A 20,897-nucleotide genomic window follows, 5' to 3' on the forward strand; every position below is an offset into this window, starting at 1 on the left:
GTGACTGACTTAGGAGACAGCTGCAATCAGAGCTAATAGCAACAAAAAAGTGATTCTCTCCTCGATCCCTCTCCCTCTCCCTCTCCCTCTCTCATTCTTCATAGGAGTTGGAGGACTTGTGAAGCTGGCTAAACTGCCAGATAGGTAGGACCTGACAATGTGGAAGAAAACAGAGACAGAAAAGTCATATCTTACTGCAGTGGCTACTGTCTGCGAATTCAGTTACATCTTGGAATACATTCATCTTCTGCTGAAGCTAATATAGATCTCTTTTATTTACAATCAAAATATTAACACATACAGTATTCAACTCAAGATCATACACAGCACTTCACCTAGATCTCACATGTTAGAGTCATCTTCATAGCTCTTAAACACAGCACACAACCTAACCTGGATCTACCAATTCTATCTAATTATATCATACAAAACAAAAATGAAATAAGTCACTGGCTAATATGAACTATTGTGGTGGTTTTGACTCTTTCTTGATATATGCCCTTTTCTTCCCAAAACACTGATGAAAGTTGAAATTCCATTTAGGCCCAATTTTAGTTAAACAGACTACTAATAAACCCTTTGAATGATTGAAAAATAGTTACACTACAGTGAAATGATGTATCAAACATCATTTCCTTTATAAATGCACACAATGTATCATTGTTCTTAGATTAAAGGGAAATTTGACAAAGTCAGTTCCACAACTTTATAGTCTTAGGAGTGAAACCCCACTCCGCCAATGTAGGAGAAGGAGAAGGAAAGGAAGAAGGCCATGAGTAGCAATTATCAGACCTCTATATGATTCAAACAAAATTGAGGCTCTTACATAGTTCAAATAAAGGTACATATTAAAATGACCTAGGTGTCTTAAGTCAATAAAAATGCAGTTTTTGGTTTACCTATTCTCAGCCCTGCCTTGTTTTTAAGAGAAAAAAGTAGTAATAACACAAAAAATCTAGTAATATTAGTCTTATACAATCATGAACAATTTAACTAAGTAAATTAACATGTGTTTTGGAATTATATAATACTTTCAAAAAATAGCTAATGAAGAAATACAGCTTAAAGATTACCTGTAGTATCAGAAGGAAAAGAAAGTAGGCATTTGCCACTCTTTGTAACTGCTCAAATAAATTAATTGGCAAAAATGTGAGAACGTTGTACTTGGACGTATGGATACGATTGTCCTGAAAAATAAATAACATCATGTTAACTTGCAGGGAGGCATTGTCCATTATAACATTTACACAGACAAAGCTGAGCACAGATCATGCCAGAACAAGATAGAACAGTTAGTTGTCTAGGAAGTCCAAAGCTCCATGCCCCAACACCTTTCCATTTCCCAAGATAACATTGTCTTAATACTAGGCGAAAAAAAAAAAAAGACTGAGTGTCGTATGACCCACAGAGTCACGGCTTATCACACACAGGTTGGCTTCTGAGATGTTTCTCCTCTTGCCCAGTCTTTGGTAGACATTGCAGAAGCACCCACTCTGCTGCTTGAGGATCCCTGAGCTCATGTTGGAGCACATAGATGATGATCAGTCTGGTCTACCTCCCCAAAGTATGATCCATTTGGGAAAATGACAAGGGATTTCTACGTCAAGAGATCTTCTGGGGTGGGAAACCCACTGCTTACAAGGCAGCCTGTCCTTACTTTGGAAAGGAATTACCAGAAACAATCTTTATGACAAAGAAAAAGTAATTTTACCTCACTGTAATCTCTTGCTCTGTGCCAAGACTTGTCCCTCAGGGTTCTTAGACCAAGCCTTTCCCGGTGATGTATTCCAATATTTGAAGGCTGTTCACAGAACACACTACACTTTCTGTCTCTGACCCACAACCCCAAACCTCAAAGATTCTCCATGACCTTTTATAGCAATTCCTTCCTGGCCACCCTCTTCAGAATCCATCCCAGCTTCTCTACATCTGTGTTAAGACACAGTGCCTACATCCAAATACTAAGCACAGGCATGGCTCAAGAACTGGACTTAGCTGTCATGTATTCTGGACTCTTCTATTAAGTCACCCTAGCATTTCACTAGCATTTTGGAAACCGCACCTCACTGTGTTTCCATGTTGAGTTTTAATCACCTGAAATGACCATTAGGTCATTTGTAAAGGAGCTACCACTATATGGCTTTCTTCCCTAAGTATTTACTTTTAATACTAATATGAAAAGTCTTTCATGTGTCCTTAAACTATCATGTTAACTTATGATTCCTTCTTTGTGCCATCAGAAAATTTCAAATACATGTGATTTATGTATTCTTATAAGGATAAAGACAAATACATTTAAAAGGACAAGACCATGGGAAAAGAAAATATTACTGAAATAATAAAGCCTGGTGCACAGCCAATGGCCTTTCTACAGATTGGTGTAAGCTCTCTATTCTGTTGTTATAGGAAATGCAGGGGTCTGAGGAACAGTTCAGTTATTAAAGCGTTTGCCTTGCAACACAAAGGTTTAACTTCCACCCTCAGAGCCCATGTATAGAAATGGGGGTGGGGAGAAAGGTGCACTTGTAATCACTGGACAGCCAGCCTAGCCTACTTGTCAAGCTACAGCCTGTGAGAGTCCCTGCCTCAAAAATAAGTAAGTAAATAAAGGTATATCGCACACATGTGTATATGTACACACATACTCTCTATATACTAGATATTCAATGTTATATTTATTTCTGTATGACTCTTTGAAGATACAATGAATGTTTTATTTAATCACTCATAAATCTATTTATCTATGTTCCCCTGAGGCTTATCTCGCTCACAAAGATAACATAACAAGATTGAGATAATAAGACTTGATGAAATACAGAATCAATAGAGTAAGGATGAGGGGTGTTTTATTGGCTGTGATGAGAGGTTTAAGCAAGTTGGTGGTATAGAGAATAACTGTGAATGGTGGTGGTGGTGGTGGTGGTGGTGGTGACAGCTAATATTTACCAAGCACTTGCCATGAGTTCTAAGAACTTGACCTTTGGTAACTTGTTCTATCCTTAGAACATTCTTGTGAAATGGGTACTAGTTATTCCATTCCATTACAGGAAAAACCAAGGTTCAAAGAGAATATTTTACACAAGGTTCCATAGCTGCCAGATGGGGACTCTGCACGTGGAGCCTCCACCCCCTTCACCTCTGTGCTGCTGCTGCTGCTGCTGCTGCTGCTGCTGCTTTCCAGCACAAGCAGTGTCCCTGACTCTACAGAGTAATCAGCTCTCATTTGCCTCACTCCCCATCCCCAGCCTTCTGCTACCTTCTTACTGAAGATAACAGTATATCTCCCTCTTCCCTCATGGAGCCTCAGTTCCAGTCCTAGTGGCTGTTGGCTTGGTGTACAATTACGACTTCCTCAGAGCCCCCTGGCAGTCCCCTGTGAGAGCAATCCCACTGCCCCTGTCGAGGAGCAATGCAGATAGAGTGGATAACTAGACCCTCTTTTCAGCTTCAAACAGGAGCTCAGTGACCAGGAGCCTTTATCCGTTCACTACTGGCCACTCCAGCAGAGGAATAAAGTGATACTAGAAAGCTCTTCACAGACAGGTAATGCCTCTGAAGAAAATGCCAGCAACCTGGAAGGCTGTGACAATGGGATTCTTACATGCCATATAACTATATTGCTGAACGTAACAGAGCCAATAAAATAAAAAAATAAAATAAAAAACCCACAGCAAGTGCTGCTAAACTGACACCAAAGCCTTGGGGACCTTCCTTGGGGGTTCCCTGGAAACAGCTCACACATATTTAGAGGACCATCATGGAGATAAGACCTTGAACTACAAGTATTTTGCTAAGTCAATATATTTATACAAGCATGGGATTTCATGAGAGGTTCCTGAAATAACCCCAAAGGGATTCCTGAATACAATGTACTAGATGGAACAAATTCTGACACAACAAGAAAAACTCTAGTCTATGACTTCACCCAGCAAGTGTGTATTTCTTGTTCCTGCTACTCTTCTAACCTGAGTCTGCTTCTGCTCGTTGCTCATGGTGAACCAGGACTATCTCAAACACTTCCTGTGCAGTACGAATGGGAAAGAGAAAGCCCTGGATGGCTACATCCATACATTAAGGCCTCAGCCCAAATGCCACAGCACAACAGAGGGGCCAATTCAGCCAGAAGCAAAACTAATGTGTGACATCTCAGCAATATGTGTGTGTGTTGTCTATATACACATATATATGCATCGCACACATCATAAATGCACCATGCACAAACACACACACACACACATATACGCATGCACGCACACGCTTTTTATACTCCAAACCCAATCCTGTACGCAGCAGGTACTTTTGACTCTTTTCTCAATCACCTCCAACACATGCTCCATCATGAAGAGTTCAACTCCCATCTACAACTTCCGGGTCAGGCTCAGATTCACTTAAACCAGGGCTAGGGTGTGTGTGGTGTGTGTGTGTGTGTGTGTGTGTGTGTGTGTGTGTGTGTGTGTGTGTGTGTGTCTGTGTGTGTGTGTGTGTGTGTGTGTGTGTGTGTGTGTGTGTGTGTGTGGTGTGTGTGTATATATAGATATATACTGGACATGAGTATGGAGGCCCATGCCCAGGTTCTCAGCAGTGAGTGCAGTGGGACATGCCCACATTCTCAGCTGAGTATGGTGGGACCCACGTTCTCAGCACTCAGGAGGTGGAGGCAAGAAGGTGGAAAGTTCCAGTCAGTCTGGAACTTTAGTGAGTTTGAAGCCTTGTATTGAGACCCTGACAGGAAAGAAATAAAATCTAAAAAGAGAGAGAGCAACTAGAGCAGGCCTTCCCCGAGGCTCCACTATCCCCCACCTGCTTTTTCACCACACTGTGTTCACATTTGCTACGGTCTAAGTTAGTTTGAGGGGTTTTTTTTCCTCCAACCTAACATCAAACATAAGCATTACTAATACATTCGAGGTTCATTCCTGTTCCGTGTAAGGCATGACTTTATGTCTGCTCATGCCTAACACACTGACTGCATCACAGAGTGTAACCTGCATCATGGAGTGTAGCCCTCCATAGCTCAGGGGTTGTCGGAAACACTGTGTGTTTCTGTGAATGCCACAAGCCAACCCCCGGGAGCTTTTGTAAGAGTCCCATGATTTCAACATTATGGAGACCGCTTTCTTCGTCTGATGAGACACTTGTATGTCATGACAACTATACAAATGTCTACCTCTTCTTGCTACAGGAAAACTCATGTGTCGTGTTGCTATGATCCACTCTACATTCCAGGGAAATAAAGAACCCCGCCAAGGGAACAAGAATCTCTAAACTGTGGAATTAAAAGCAAAGAGCTGTGCCCACCCACAGACTGCTTTTCAGAAAGGAGGAAGTGGCCAGAAGACAATTGTACCACTCAGGAAATATGTGAAACACCCACATTTACGCAAGGCTTCTCCAAAGGATGCACGGTGGGGCACATGGCTGCACAGTCAGGTCTGGTGGCACCTGCCTCTCTGATACCAAAGCTCCTCCATGGTAGTCAAATGTTGCCTGGTGCGATTCCTCCGGGCTCAGAATGGGAAGATGGAGAGTGAGAATGCACTGACACACGCTGCAGAAGGGGCTGTGTGGAGAGGGAGTTAGAGATGGTGGCTACCAGCAGCATCACAGCATTCTCCTCAGCCAGGGTCCAGGCTGCGAGCAAAATGTCCTTTTGTAGGGAGAAGGAGCTGTGGGAACGCCACCCCTAACAGTCACTCACTCTTCAGCTCCTGTTTGTAAAGGGCCGCCTAGACTACAATATAGACAGAAATCTATACACAGAGTAAGGCTGCGTTCTATCTGTGGGGGAGAAAGGCAGGAATAAACAGAAAAGAAACTTGTAAACTGGTGACATTATTTAATGAAGTGACCCCTGCTGTGCAAACGTTGGCAGCCAGCACAGAAGGTTCACCTTAGGGAGCCTTCTCACACGACTCTCCTAGTTAACAGGACCTCAAGTCACTAAGGGTGAGGGGTGAATATGGTCAAAATACATTAGAGAAATTCTCAAAGAATTAATAAAAATATATTATTTTGAAAGATTAACCTGATGAGACTGTACGCAAAAGAATCCCTTGTGTTAACAACAAAAAAAAATAGAAAAAAGAAAAAATTTAGGTGTATTTTAGCTAAAAGCTTAAAGTTGAGATAACTCATGCTTAATGCAGATTTTCTTTACTATAGATGTATGTCTATGGTAAGGATAATATATACATACAAGTATTTTTACATGTATACACATATGTGCATATATGTAGGATTATGTGATACATACACATGTATACTTGTGTGTGTGTGTCTGTCCATACACACGTATTGTATCTACAGCAAAGAATACCTGTTATCTGTGTATGGGTATACCTGGAGTTTCAGTTTCATTTCACAAATGGGGATTGTGTTGGGCAATCTCTATTGAGATCAAAGACAAAGACCACAGGAAGGATGGAAGAGCACGGCTGGCTCTCAGGGTGACAGTTTCACCACAGATGAGAGGTGTTGCCGCCTGCCATGTGCCAAGCACAGTGTATGATCCTCAGACCATCTAGGGAGCCAGAGTGTCTCCACACCGTTTTTTTACAAATGAGGAAATAGAAACCAAGGCTGAGAGCTGTTTTGAGGGCTGAGGCCAAACAGGACACTTCATAGAGTCCCATGTTAAAACACTGTGTTTGTGCAGGTGAATCAGAAATATGGAATCCCCAGACTGCCTCTTGGGAAAGGATCCTCTGATCTGTGCAGTGCAGCGAAAGGTTCACATTAATTCAATCAGCCCGAGCCGTCACTTTCAGCCTGAATCCAGTGTCATCACGCTGCTTGGGAGATCATTTCCCATCCAAGCAGTGTCAAGAAGAGCCCTTCCCAAGCTGCCAGACAGCCATGACAACTACCTTCCCTTTTCCACCCTCAGGCATCAGTTTAGTGTTTCAGCATCTGAAAGCCTATACTAGAACTAGTAATGTCCTATGAATAATGATTTATCGACAAAAGACTAATTTGGACAATTACCAGGGGAACAGATTACATTCTCCTCTGAGGTTAATTTAATCACACTACTTCTTTTGTTTGTCTGTCCAGGTGCATAGACACTTAAAACATTTTAGATAGTTCCAAACGCAATGTTAACTTCTCTTTTGTGACGTTTGAAAAAGTACTTCAAATTCCCACTGATTTATAAAGGGGCGGGGTTCAAAAGACAAGAAAGAGTAAAGTAAGACTGGGCTTCAGGGACCCTTTCTGGGAGCTTTGCTACTGGTCTGCTGACTCTTGCTTCTGCTTTGCCAGGGTGTTTTTGTGCCTCCTGCTGACATATCCAGCCTCAACTAGGGACAGGCCCTTGGCTTTGGCCACAGTCCATCTCAGAGCTTCAGAGCCTTCTGGGAGCAAAGCAGGCCCTGCATCGGGTTGATGTTAAAGCTAGCTCAGTTGGGCTCATCTTCCTAACTCCAGAGAGGTTTGGGAGCATAAAGTCCACACGAAGTTGATTTTTATTAGAACCAAACAGATCCTGCGCACACTGCTGTGCAGTCTGGAAACTGGGCCAAACTTCAGGATCTCAGCATTGAAGAGAATAACAAAGGCACAGTGGAGGAGTCAGGTTAACAAGGAAGGGCACTCGAAGCAATAATCCTTCCTAGGACTCTTCTCACCTCGGGCTTCTACATAAATAACAGAGCCTCAAGCGATGCCCTCAAAGGTTGGAGCTGGGCATTAGAAGGAAGCCCCCAGAACTCTGTGGCTCCACTCCGGTTCTTCCTGATCCTGTAACAACCCTGGTCTTTCTGTCCAAGGCCCCCTCACAGGCAGGATTAGGCAATATCCTATTTGTTGGGTGTACTTTGCCTGGCAAAGAAGTGCAGGGAAGAAGGGGATAAACAGAGGACTGGGTCAGAAATTAGAACAGAAAAGTATCTAGGTTGGTGAGGGGAGGGAGTCAGAGGACTTTAAAGGGTTTTTTTTGTATCATTAAAATAATTTATAAATTATTATAATTTATAAATAAAATGTCATTCTTCAATATTTTGTGTTCATGGCATGCACAGGTTTAATGAATTTTCACCAAATTTTGAGGCTAGATAAGACACTGCCCTAACCTTGCTTCAGGCCTGACAATAAGATTGCCTAATGGCATGCATGAAAAGTCAGGCGCTAGCTCAGAGATTCAATAAGAGACACAGTAGGAACCTGGTGTGAGTGCTGAGCAGACCATGTCTTCTTGGAGTCTATGTGGAGGCTGCTCTGATGGATACTGTAAGACATGAACCGAAGTCCACATACCAGGCTCCATAACCAAGAACCATGGGGACTGATTTATTTATTTAATAGATGACCATCCAAGCCAGGCTTGGTGGCGCCTGCCTGATCTAAAGAGCTAGTTCCAATACAGGCAGGGCTACACAGAGAAACCATCTAAAGATGGGGGGGGGGGGGTGAGGGAGGGAGAGAGAGAGAGAATGAGAGAGAGAGAAAGGAGAAGAAAAAAAGAAGAGGAGGGGAGGGGAGGGGAGGGGAGGGGAGGGGAGGGGAGGGGAGGGGAGGGGAGGGGAGGGGAGGGGAGGGGAGGGGAGGGGAGGGGAGGGGAGGGGAGGGGAGGGGAGGAGAGGAGAGGAGAGGAGAGGAGAGGAGAGGAGAGGAGAGGAGAGGAGAGGAGAGGAGAGGAGAGGAGAGGAGAGGAGAGGAGAGGAGAGGAGAGGAGAAATCTAGTCATCCAGCCAAGTATCACCGGGAGCCCACTATAAATAACAACCAGTGCACAAATTCACTTCAGGATCAGAGCAACCAGATCCAGCCCAGTGCCTCCTAAATGACTGAGCAAATGGGATACTGTACTGGCTACAGTAGCCAAACCTTTCTCATCTCATCTTCCCTCCTTCATCTCCTCTGGTGTATTTGCTCGCCTTCTCTGTCTTTTGCCCAACTTACTGTAACTGTGGTAAGAGTTAGAAAGCAAAGTTCATCCAGACACACACACACACACACACACACACACACACGAGGAAGAATCCATTGAGGTTTCAGCTGTGTTTAGAATCGATGCTGGAGGGGGCTGGAGAGACGGCACAGTGGATAAGGGCACTTGCTCTTGCTGAGGATCTGGGTTTGATTCCCAGCACCCACATGGAGGCTCACAACCTGCTCTAACTACAGCTTCAGTAATTCTGACACCTCCGGCCTCCTCAGGCACTGGCACACGTGATGCACAGATATAAATGCAGACAAAATACTCATTATGTGTAAAATTAATAAATAATAGACCTAGAATCAATGCTGGAGGCATTGTGTGAACCCAGTAGCATGTGCTCTGTGTCACTCCCAGTAAGGATCACCAGTGGCCTTGCAAATTAGACAGTGCCTCTTAGGCAGTGAGGAGGTGAAACACGGAGGTCTCTGGGCTCAGCTCTGCCTTTTGTTAGAGGTTTTCTCATTCTGGAATGGTGGCCCATGCAAGCAGTCTGCCTCTAAGCTTTTAACTCTTAACTACTCCTCAGGCTCACCCTCCTGGGATTATAAACCTATGCACCCAGGCCAACTTCAGTAAATGTTTATTTTCTAAAAGCATTTCTTGGTATGACAAAAAAATACAATAGTAGTACAATATAATTATACAAATGTCAGGACGTAGACAAACTCAGTAAGTTATAGAAATTAAAATTTGTAAGTAAACAAGATGAAATTATCCATGGGCCAAGAACGATCTGTAAGGAACTCTCTAGTGCTGAAAAGGGAAGCACTTATGTCTAAAAAATAGTGTTAATCCTCACTTAGATCAGGGATTCCTGTTTATGCATATGTGTGTGGTATACATCATATATATGTCTGTCCATGTGTGTATAGGTGCCTGTGTGTGAACAAACATGCATGCATGTGTGTCTATGATGTGGAGGTTAGAGTTCAACATTGGGTGTCTTTTCTCATTGCTCCCCAACTTATATATTGAGGCAAGGTCTCTTACTTGAACCCAGAGATCACCGATCTGGCTAGTCTAGCTAGCAGCATGTTCCATGGATACTCCGTCTGTAACTCCCAAGCCCTGGGACTACAGGCCAGCCACCAGGCGTGCCTGCAATTTTTTTTTTTTTTTGAGTGCTAAGGATCTGAACTCTAGTGCTCTGTGTGTGTGGCAAGGACTTTCTCCACTAGTCCATCTCCCCAGTCCTAGACCAGTGATCACTAACCCTGATTGGTCATTAGAATCCTGGCACTTTTAAAAATGCCTAGACCCCACCCACAGAGTTGCTGATTCAACTGGTCCATAGTGTAGCTATTGATAGAGACCCGGAAGTCGTGCTCGGTAAACCTGCACAGGACACAATAGCAAAAGGGACTTAATGACAGAGTGTCAATCCCTGTCACTATTAGTAGAAGTGGGAGGTTACTGTCAACTATCTCCAAAAGACTGCCACTCTCTCCTCCTCATTAATAAATCCACTGCAGTAACACTTCCTCTTCCACATCAAACTAGTCAAACAGTGTCTAGAATACTGTGCTTGACTCTGGAACATTCTACCACAAGCAGTCACAGAAAAAAAGACAGAAGCTCTTTGAAAAGAGATGGAATTTCAGGTGCTTATTCTGGGACTCGGGTTTGGCCATTCACTCACAGGTATCAGAAGATTGTCATATGAACTAGGAGAAATATTTGTTCTGCTTTGGCTTCCAAACAAAAGGCAAAATGGAAAGTATCAAGAAGAGAGGAGAATAAAGCAAACAAATATGTATTTGCCTCGATTGACAGAGAGTAATGAAACTCTCCTGCTGGGCGTGATGGCAGACACCTGTCATCAGAGACAGGACTGCTGAAAGCTCAAGACCAGCCTAGCCTACATAGTGAACTCCGGGGTAGCCTGGTCTACATACTGAATTCTAGACCAGCCAGATATAAATAGTGAGTTCTAGGCCAGCCAAGGCTCTCTAGTGAGACCTCATCTCAGAAGAACATATGTTGTTTCCAGGAAAATGGATACAACTGGAGATTATCACATTTCATGAATTAAGACTCAGACAAATATTGTATATTTTCTATCATTTGTGATTCCTACATTTTATATAGACATACAAAATTATTTTTATGTCATGAAAGTAGAAGTGACCCTGTCGGGGAAGGAAAGAGGCTAACATGGAGAGAGGAAAAGGTAGGAAACCTGGCAGGAAACACAGTCAATGTGTGTTATATACTTGTGTGAAAACATCCTTATAAATCAAGATAGCTCCTGGAGTGAATACACATCGATTAGTCGCATTATCCAAAGACTGCAAAGTGTTTAGGGTTAGTGGCTCCCCTTCCTCTAGAAGGTTATAAACACACTTCTATAAATCATAAATTCTAGAGTTAGAATTAGAATTCTTTAGGCTAGCTAGCTGGGAAAGGTTTAGAAAATAACTCCCCACTAAGATTCAGTGAACATGAGCTAAGTTGGCAGCACTGGAGAGGCCTGTCAGGCTTTTCCTGTCACTTATAGAAAACAATCTTCTGGGTCTGGGGAGATGGCTCAGCCGTTCTGATGGTGTGCTGTTCTCACAGAGGATCTGAGCTCTGTTCCCAGGACCTGGCAGAGCAGCTCACAGCTCCTCTCACTCCGGCCAGAGGGATCCAATCACTCTGTCTGGCCTCTGCAGGCACTTGCACCCATGTGAACATGCCCACACACAAATGCACATAACCAAACACAGAAACACGGCTTCAAAACAATCCTCTGCCTCTGTACTTTCTGGTAATTGACGCGAATTGATGTCACCTCTCCTACATATCTCCATGGCACCTGACCAGCTACAGCTGGACTCCTAAGCTCACAACCAGGAAGAGATGTGAAACCAGAGCCACTGGAGACACCTTTCCTGGGGTTAGCAGCTACAGATTTAAATTGCCAGTCTACACATTTGCTACACTGAGCTTGATTCCTCAAAGAACGTCCCACTCATCGAGCCAGAATGTTTTGGGGAGTGCTCCGCACTAACCCTTTCAACTACTATGTCATTAACAGTAATGTCACACAAAGACACATAAACACTCAATTAGTTCTGAACCAGCTCATCTGTGAAGTATTAAAACTGAACTTTAATTCCTAAATAGCTTATTTTGTCTATGAAAAAATGGATTATTCGGGGGGCGGGGAGGAGACTGACTCATAACTATATGCTCAGTACTAGAAAGCTAAGACAAGAGGATTGTTGTGAATTTCAGACCAACCTAGTCTCCATAGTGAGTTCCAGGCCAATCTGAGCTACACAGTAAGATCTTGTCTCAAAAAACAAAAATGACAACTTTTTAGAAGTATATTTTCAGCGGTTCTCTCCACAAACCAGTATGTATAATAAACAAGGTATATGTGAATGCACTTGGTTTAACCATTCCACTACTTAAACATATTTCAAAATATTTTATCATAAATATTTACAAAGAAGAAACATAGTCACATGAACAATACAACAAAATCTAAGCATTGGTTTCCTAATTAGTTACTGATTAGATACTGAATTAGATACCAGATTTTTGCATGAATATTTTGATTGATCTTCAACCTACAAAATATAAGATATGACAGTTACTGTGATTTTAGCAATCTGATCATAGAACCATATTGTTTGAGCTGATAAAACTGCAAAACATGATGAAAAACCACTTGGTGACGGTTGGAGAGAGTGGTTTTCCCGTTAGCTTCAAAATTGTTGCTAAGTTGCCCCACTTTTTTCACATGATGGTTTTGCCCTGTTTCATAAGGGCAGTGACTACAAAGAAAACTGAATTTGTGGTTCTCTTCACTGGGGCGGTTACCTTTCTTCCTCTTGCGTCTTTTCAGTTGTTAAGTCTTAACTGAAATCCATCCGGAAGCAGCCAACCTCTAACAGGACTCTGAAATCCTACCATCGGGGATCACCTATCCTAATTCTTCTAATTCCAACTGTATATTATCTCACAGAAAATATTTTAAGATTTCTAAAACTATGGCCCAAAAGAAAGCTTTCTTTTCTTAGGTTGTTTCTTTCGGGTATTTATTTATCCAGTCACAACAATGACAGGAACCCTTCTACATTGACACTTGGACGTATAAAGTGAAGTAACTTAAAGTCAAAAACATTACTTTACAAAAGGGGTGATTCATGGCTAACACAGCAGGATGTCTCCCAACCCACACAATATCATCCTGCTGCATTATCACAATTCAATACAGTCCCTGGGTACAACTTCCCAATGACTATCCGTGGGAGGAACCAGATATCTTCTTTATACGGGACACATTGCAGTGGCTGCTGAGGCAGTCTTGAGCAAGTAGAACCCAAATGTAGTTGCTAATCATAAGAGTAGCATTCCCTACAGGTGTGACTTAACTGCACTGGTCAAGTTCTGTCAGAGTCTTGGACCAGGTCACAAAGTTCAATTAGACTATGAACCTCTACATCAGTAGTTCTTGACCTGTAGGTAGAGACCCCTTTGGGAGGTCAAACAACCCTTTCACAGTGGTCACCTAAGACCATCTGAAAACACAGATATTTGCATTATGATTCGTAACAGTAGCAAAACTACAGTTATGAAGAGGCAACAAAAATAATTTTGCAGTTGGAGGTCACCATAATATGAGGAGTTGTATTAAAGGGTCACAGCATTAGGAGGGTTGAAGAATGATTTTTCTGTGTTATTATGTGTTCTTTGAGAGATGTGCTAGATAGTTGGAAGAATGTGACCGTTGCATGTTTGCCTTCAAGATCTTTACCAATGCAACCAAGTTTGTGTTTAGTACAGCAACTACACGCTAGGTGCATGATGTTGACCATCAGAACCTCTCCAATCTTATCATGCAGTGAATCGAGCCTGTGATACTTCCTGTGTATATAAGGTTTGTATGATTTTATATTCATTGCAATGTTGTTAACATTTGTTGGCATTTAACATGCCAAGTTTATAGTAATCTGTGCATCTAATCCTGTAAAGTTGCACCTCCATGTTTAAAGTCTGACCTCATACAAAGTTTCCTACATTCCTAAGATGTAGAGGACACTGCTAGACAATGACAGTCTATGGCTGGGTAATATAGAATATATCCTAAGGTCAGTGATGAGTTTGAAAGTAAGGCACCATAATTTGGAAATAATATTTTGCATGCCATGTATAGCCTGATGGATTGTCAAAGAGGAGGAAGATTAAAATCACTTTCTTAAGGTCTTCCAGCTGGTCGTGATCAACAGGGTTTCCCCGTAGCTCTCAGTCCCCTTGGAGCCCACCTTTAGAACCAATTAGCCACCCATTTCCTGAGCTGCTCCCTTCCCTAAACTTCCACCTTACTCTTCCCTGTTCTCCTCAGTCATTGCTCCCCTCCCCTCCGCAGGCTCCCTCCTTCCTTCTGTCTCATCAGCCCCAAGTGTCTGCCCCTCGCTGCACAGCCAGCCATCACCACAACTTCCCCTTTTCTTTCAATATCGCACATCTCCTCCTAAGTACAACAAAGTTCTAAATCTACAACTCTTGCCACACCAGGGTTCTGCTCAGCACTAAGCTGCAGTTTATTTAATCTGTAGGCCACGAATAACTCTATTTTATTTGGTGGCTCCCCAGCTACTAGGAGTCTGTCACCCATATACAAACTACAGGGCCTGCCTTGCCTTTGCAGAAATTCTGCCTCAGCCCTAGAGGTCTGGAACAATGGGCGTGCATCACATGCCCAGCGTGACACTCTTCTTCACGCAGCTTCATCTCGCCTGCCTGGACTGCAGTGACTTCACATGGCACACTTGACCCTTGCTCAGTGTTGTCCTTCCCAACACTGAGAGTCCAAATAAGCACATGAGACTGAGATCATTTCCCATTTACTCTATCAAAACTTCCTCCAAAATGTTCGCTAACATTGCGTTCTCCTCTCCCTGATGTAATAGACCCCATAACACAATTAGAATTTAGCCTCTCCTCTCCATTCTCACTATTGGCTTATTCTGGTGTGCTGGTCTTCTCTTTCTGTGTAGATGTATGCGCTCCTTGAAGTTGGGAAGCAGACTCTGTACTCCCTTGCTGGATAATCCCACTGGCCTAGAACACACCGCTATCATAAGCCAACAGCTCCCTTGCACATGTGTTTTGCAGTCATTTAAGAAGCCAGCACCCATATCCTCACATATTCCTAATCCCTTTGAGCTTTGTGTTCAGTTTGGACACTGTCTCAGATCTTCTTTGTAAAGTAAAGCAGCAAATGTCCATGTTGCTAGGTGGAGAGCAGGCACTCTAGGAATACTGAACTTAGAATTTATTTTTATCTCTATTTTAAAAGTACAATAAATCATCTATATATCCACAAGACATTTTATTCCTGAGCTAATTGGTCTCAGAGAAACACAGGCACATTGTATGGACTTGTTTTGAAAAATCTATAGTTCTCTACCTTTCTTCATCTTTAGAGTACAAAAATAAGGTCACTTGTGGCCATAGCTCAGTAGTAGAGTACTGCCTAGCATAAGCCCAGTCCCAACTTCAATTCCCAGCACCTTCCAAAAACAAGTTTTTAACTTGCCAACATTAACATTATCAGAGCCTGAATTGAAATAAAAATGAAATAGTTAGCCTTACTTTTTAATAAAATAAAATAAAAACAAATCACCAGTTTCCACGGGGTCCATGACAGGAAGGGAGGAGGTGGAGAATGGGCAAGTTTGGTTGGGGAGAGAGGTTGATTTTTGTTTTGTTTTATTACACTTGTTTTTCTGTTTGTTTGTTTGTTTTCTAGGACTTTTCAAAAGAAAGACATATTAATCATACACAAAATCATAGACTGTGGAAACCAGCCTTATGCAGTCTCAGCCTTCCCACCATCAAATTTCTTGGTTGCGATGGGTTAGTAGACACTGCTCCATTTCCTTCATCTGAGTGGATGCTCTGGAAGACTGAAATATATGCTAATCACCTCACAGCAGTACCAACAGATTTGTTCTATGTACGTTTGAGAAGGTCACTGACATGGACTATTCCGTACCTCGATGTCTTCTCACATAAAACAAGACGACGAAAGTACTTGCTGTCAGGAGATCACATGTGTGAGTATGGTAGTTTAGTAATATGTGCAGGTCCACAGCCTTTAGTTGGGAAGCACCGTGAGTGTTAAGCAGTCATGGCTACCATCCTTGCCTTCACTATCCACTGAGTGTCTATCACGATCCACAGGGAGGCTGATGGAAAATGTCCTGCCTTTGCTGATGCCTTGCACAGAACAGGAAGCTGGCAAGTACCTCACTGGGTTGGCATTCTTTCAAATTGGCTCATCCAAGGAGGAAACTCCACTACCACAGCCACTGAGCTCTTGTCGTGTGACACCCTCCCTTCTCCACAACTGCATCGTGTTCACGGTTTGTCATGAGACTTAAGGCATCTCACGGTCTTACATCAGGGAACATGATATCTACTGTGAGTGCTTCACAGGCCTAATGAGTTTCTCCGTGTTTTCTTAGCACCACTGTGATAGCATCACTGCCCTACAGGAACTCCCAAACTCACTGTGGAACCCGTCCACAGCTCCATTAGGTTTAAGAGAAAAATCTATAACTAAGGCTGGCCCACAAGAAGCATCCGATAGATCAGCAGCCCTCACCCTGTGGGTCAAGACCCCTTTGGGGGGTTGAACGACTCTTTGATGTTGGTCGCCCAAAACCATTAGAAAATGCAGATATTTACAATTCATAACAGTAGCAAAATTACAGTTATGAAGTAGTAATGAAAATAATTTCAGAACTGGGTGTCACCACAGCATGAGGAACCATATTAAAGGGTCCCAGCATTAGGAAGGTTGAGAAACACTGTGATAGAATTGTTCCTATTATCGAATATTTTGTTGAAGTGATCTAATTTAATCCTTAAGTAAGCAACCCTAACAGAAAATTCCTCACAATATGTAGATGAAATACATGATTCTCAGAGGAACCAATCAGCTCACAAGCTAGTCCTGGGAGAAAAGGTTCACACTAGTTCCCGTCTTAGCCTCAAGTGCTCTTTCCACCACATTTGAGAACTCTTATTTCTCCTATCATCTTTCCCATAAGAGGACTGAGTTTACTCTGTTTTCTTCTCAGTGTTTTGGTGGGAATATCACTCCAATAAATATGTTCTTTTTTCCTGGGATCCTCCAAATCCACTTCCATTAAAGCTGGGTAAGACTGGGCAAACACCTAAGGGAGTTGCCTAGCTAAAAGGGTATTCCAGTTAGTAAAAAGTCATAGGTTCAAATCCTACATGTACAGAGACGAACAGTCACTGTGTCCTTTCATGCCTTAGTCCTCACAGTAGCTCTATGAGGTCATTGCCTTTAATTAGCCCTAATGAGACTGAGAGAGCTACAGCTCACATTCTGCTAGAGAGGCCAGTAAAGGCCAGACACCTCAAGTCCCTCTGAGCTTGTCCACTGCCCACTAGAAATGAATCTCTATAACCCACACTGGCAGCTTCTCACTCTAAGCTTCTGTTGTCCTTAGCTCTGAGGGCTTAATGGATTTTGCTTCTTGATACATGTTCAGTCCAAAACAGGGCAGCCATGTAGACTCTGCTCAGGCCCCAGGTTACCGTTATAACACCTTGGTGCTAGCAGGAAACCAACAAAAAACATAGCCACACATTTGTAGCTTTGTTCATATCATTTCTACATCATTAATATACTATTGGTTTTAAAGGACAGACCTCAAACATGTATGGCAAATTGTTAATGCTTACTCTGCCTGGGTGGTAGGCTCAAGAGGGTAATGTTATCTTCCATATAATTATGATTGAAATACCTCATAGGTTACAGAAAAAATACCAGAGAAGAAAGCTGTATAATCTTATAAAATAAGATTTTGCTTATACTCATGGAGTAAAAGTACTTGTTATACATTGAAATAATTGAGTGTAGGTAGGTACTTAAATACATAGTTATCCATATATATATATATATATATATATATATATATATATATATATATATATATATATATTTACAGATTTTCCCCGAAATCTAAAAATATATACCTATGGCCTGGCTGGATAGTTCAGTAGATAAAGGTACCTGCCACAAGGCCTAACAACTTGAGTTCTACCCAGAGAACCACAAGGTGGAAAGAGAGAGCAAGTTCTCACAAGCTGTCCTCTGACCTACACAGACAGACAGACAGATAGACAGACAAGCAGACTGGGATCTTATGGTCAAGGCTTTAAGGAGCTATCCTCTACAGATACAGGATTACCTAAAGCAGGGATGTGAGGGTACAGGGTTAAGTCTGCTGGTGTCCATATGTCACTGCACAGAGTGACATTCATCGCCTGAGGTCACCCTGCCCTTCCTTTCTAAGAAGCATAGCCATCATCTTGAAAGAGGGATCCTTCCCCAAGGCAAAGCTGCTTTGATTCCACTTACAAAACTGATGAATAAAGTCAGAGCCTCAGTACATTCTTTCACAGAAAGAAAGCAGTCATAGAAACAAGTTCCAGATTCTGTGTGTGGAAACCTACACAGAGAGTCAAATTTAGATTACAGATCTATATGACTACCACACAGGATAAAAGAAGAGCTGTTGGGGACCTCTGCTAAGTGTGCCACAGCACCAAACTGCAGTGCTGGTGCATTTAAATACTCTGCCAATGATCTGCCAATAGAAATGAAATACTAGTGTTCCTTGACCAAAACCCTCCCTCCACAGGCAACGCCTCCGTGAACACTTGAACACTTGAACTAATGGATCTCACTATTTGCTTCATAAACTCAGTCATTCAGCACTTAGGAATCTCATCCCGCATATGTTTTCCACATTTCCCAAAAATTGCTTCAAGAAAATCCTCAAACTCATCCCATCGATCCTCAGCCTTGACTCTCACTTTCTCATCGACCAATACTTTCATAGCCTATGCTCAGGCTTTTCCAGCACATTCTACTACCTAAGTGGACATCAAAATGAGCTAAGCATAAGTTCTTGAGAAAGAATGTATTTTATCACCTTCCCCTGCACACGGAGTTGTTAAAGCAGAGGAGAAATATGTGTGCAAGCACACAGTACAGCCAGCACCTGTAAGATGGGCCAACAAGGAAAGCTTTTCATTGCTGTAAGGCTCTCTGAAGGCAGGAATCCCACTGCTGGCCCTGAACAAGGCTGCCCCCGACATGCTGTGCTGTGTACTCACCGCATACTGGAACTTCTCATTGTAGTCACGGTCATTGGCTTTCACCACCCGCTCCACTTCTAAAAGAAAGAAAAATAAGGTATGAATTTTAATGTTAAACCCATAGAAACAGGTATAACTTGTAAAAGTGACATAACTAGAGTCACTTTGGTTTCTGTTGAGTTCTTCTCTTTTGAATTGGAGGGCGTAGGTTTCTGTTCAACCTGAATGTTGCAAACCAGTTAGAAAGTTCTAAATGGGTCTGGGGAAATGTTTCCCTGGGTAACAGGACTTTTAAAATCAGGAGGGAGCCGGGTGTGGTGGCGCACACCTTTAATCCCAGCACACAGGAGGCAGAGGCAAGTGGATTTCTGAGTTCGAGGCCAGCCTGGTCTACAAAGTGAGTTCCAGGACAGCCAGGACTATACAGAGAAACTCTGTCTTGGAAAAAAATCAGGAGGACCTGAGTGACCCAAACCCATGTGAAAGCTGGATGCACCACACAGGTCTCTACAATCTCAAAACCCCTGCAGGGAGATGGAGGCGGGGACAAGGGAATCCATGGAAGCTCTCAGCCTGGCTAGCCTGGTGTATGCAGAGAAAAATCACAGCAAGCCTGCCTCAAACAGGGCGAAAACAAAAGGACATTGCCCTTTGACCACTACATGGGTACTGTGGCATTGTGTGCTTGCATTTACACACAAGAATGGTCACACACACATACAGACACACATGAGTACACATGCTTGCACACACACAAAAGAATGCAAACATACTATACAAACACACAAGAATGCACATATACATGAATGCATGTGCTTGCACACCCGTACACAAAAGAATGCACACATACCACACATACAAACACCTAAGAATGCACACACACATTTTTATCTCAAAATGAGAAGCTACAATATTTTGCATTTCCTCTTTAATAAAATCCATAAAACAAAACATTTTATTTCTCTAGTGTACATCAATTCAGCTCCACAAAGACCCTTTGAAGTGGAAGTTTCTGGTTTATTAAAAGAAGGTTTTTAAAAATCGAAGTCTATAACCCTTTCTCTTAAGGAGTCATGTCATTTCTAGAAGAGAAAGATTCACTAAAAGCCAACATACCTTGAAAATTACTTTCAACACACACACACAAAACCACAAAATACAGCATAGCCAAATAAAGTCATATAGATATGACTAACTAAGTCACTTGTGAGGTGCACTGTTCATCTAACATCCACCTGTATGGTTCTCTTCTTGCCTGGAAAGTCAAGTTTGTGTAGTTGTTCCTGCCGTCCAGCCTGCGTCTTCTAGCTGCTGATAAAGAGCAAGACTGGACTGATGGGATCAGTTCACAACCCCTGAGTGTGCCTTCTTGTCACTGGGAAGCAGCTTTACAAGCAACCAATCACCTAAGAGAAACTTCACTCCTGGCTCTAAAGGCTTGGCCATTTCATTTTCTCAATTGTCCCACAACAAACAAAAAAAGACAAAAGCCAAAGTAGTACTTGGAGAGTGAGGCTTAAAATATTGAGGTGATTCATTTGTGCAATGCTACCTTAACACAAAAAAAAAAAAAAAAAAAGAGGGGGGAGGAAGAGAAAAAGGAAAAAAGAAAACACTTCTTTCCAAAAAAAAAAGTAGTAGTATTGTGAGGGTGTACAAAGGGCTCTTTACAAACGGCAAAAGTTGACCTGGGCCATCAACACACTACAGGAGACTTAGAGGCTTCAGCTCCAAGTCAAAAATTATACATACTCATTTAAATTTTAATTGGCCCTGGCTTAGATGATACACAACCAGGGAACTGTCATCTTCAGAGTCCACA

At 42.5% G+C, this 20,897-nt stretch overlaps 1 protein-coding gene across 6 annotated transcripts in view; it reads right to left on the bottom strand.

Moving 5' to 3' along the window:
• Positions 1-20,897, bottom strand: part of Atp8b4 (ATPase, class I, type 8B, member 4) — a 179,697-nt gene that overhangs the window by 140,562 nt on the left and 18,238 nt on the right. For all 6 annotated transcript variants that reach the window (XM_006499495.1, NM_001359975.1, NM_001080944.3 and 3 more), the window contains 2 exons: positions 19,094-19,152; positions 1,074-1,187 (listed from right to left, as the gene is read on the bottom strand). In XM_006499495.1, coding sequence (XP_006499558.1) covers positions 1,074-1,187; positions 19,094-19,152 — 173 coding nt within the window. The remainder of the gene's footprint in view (positions 1-1,073; positions 1,188-19,093; positions 19,153-20,897) is intronic.

Source organism: Mus musculus, chromosome 2 (genome assembly GCF_000001635.26).
Source record: "Mus musculus strain C57BL/6J chromosome 2, GRCm38.p6 C57BL/6J".
NCBI classification, from domain to species: Eukaryota; Metazoa; Chordata; class Mammalia; order Rodentia; family Muridae; genus Mus; species Mus musculus.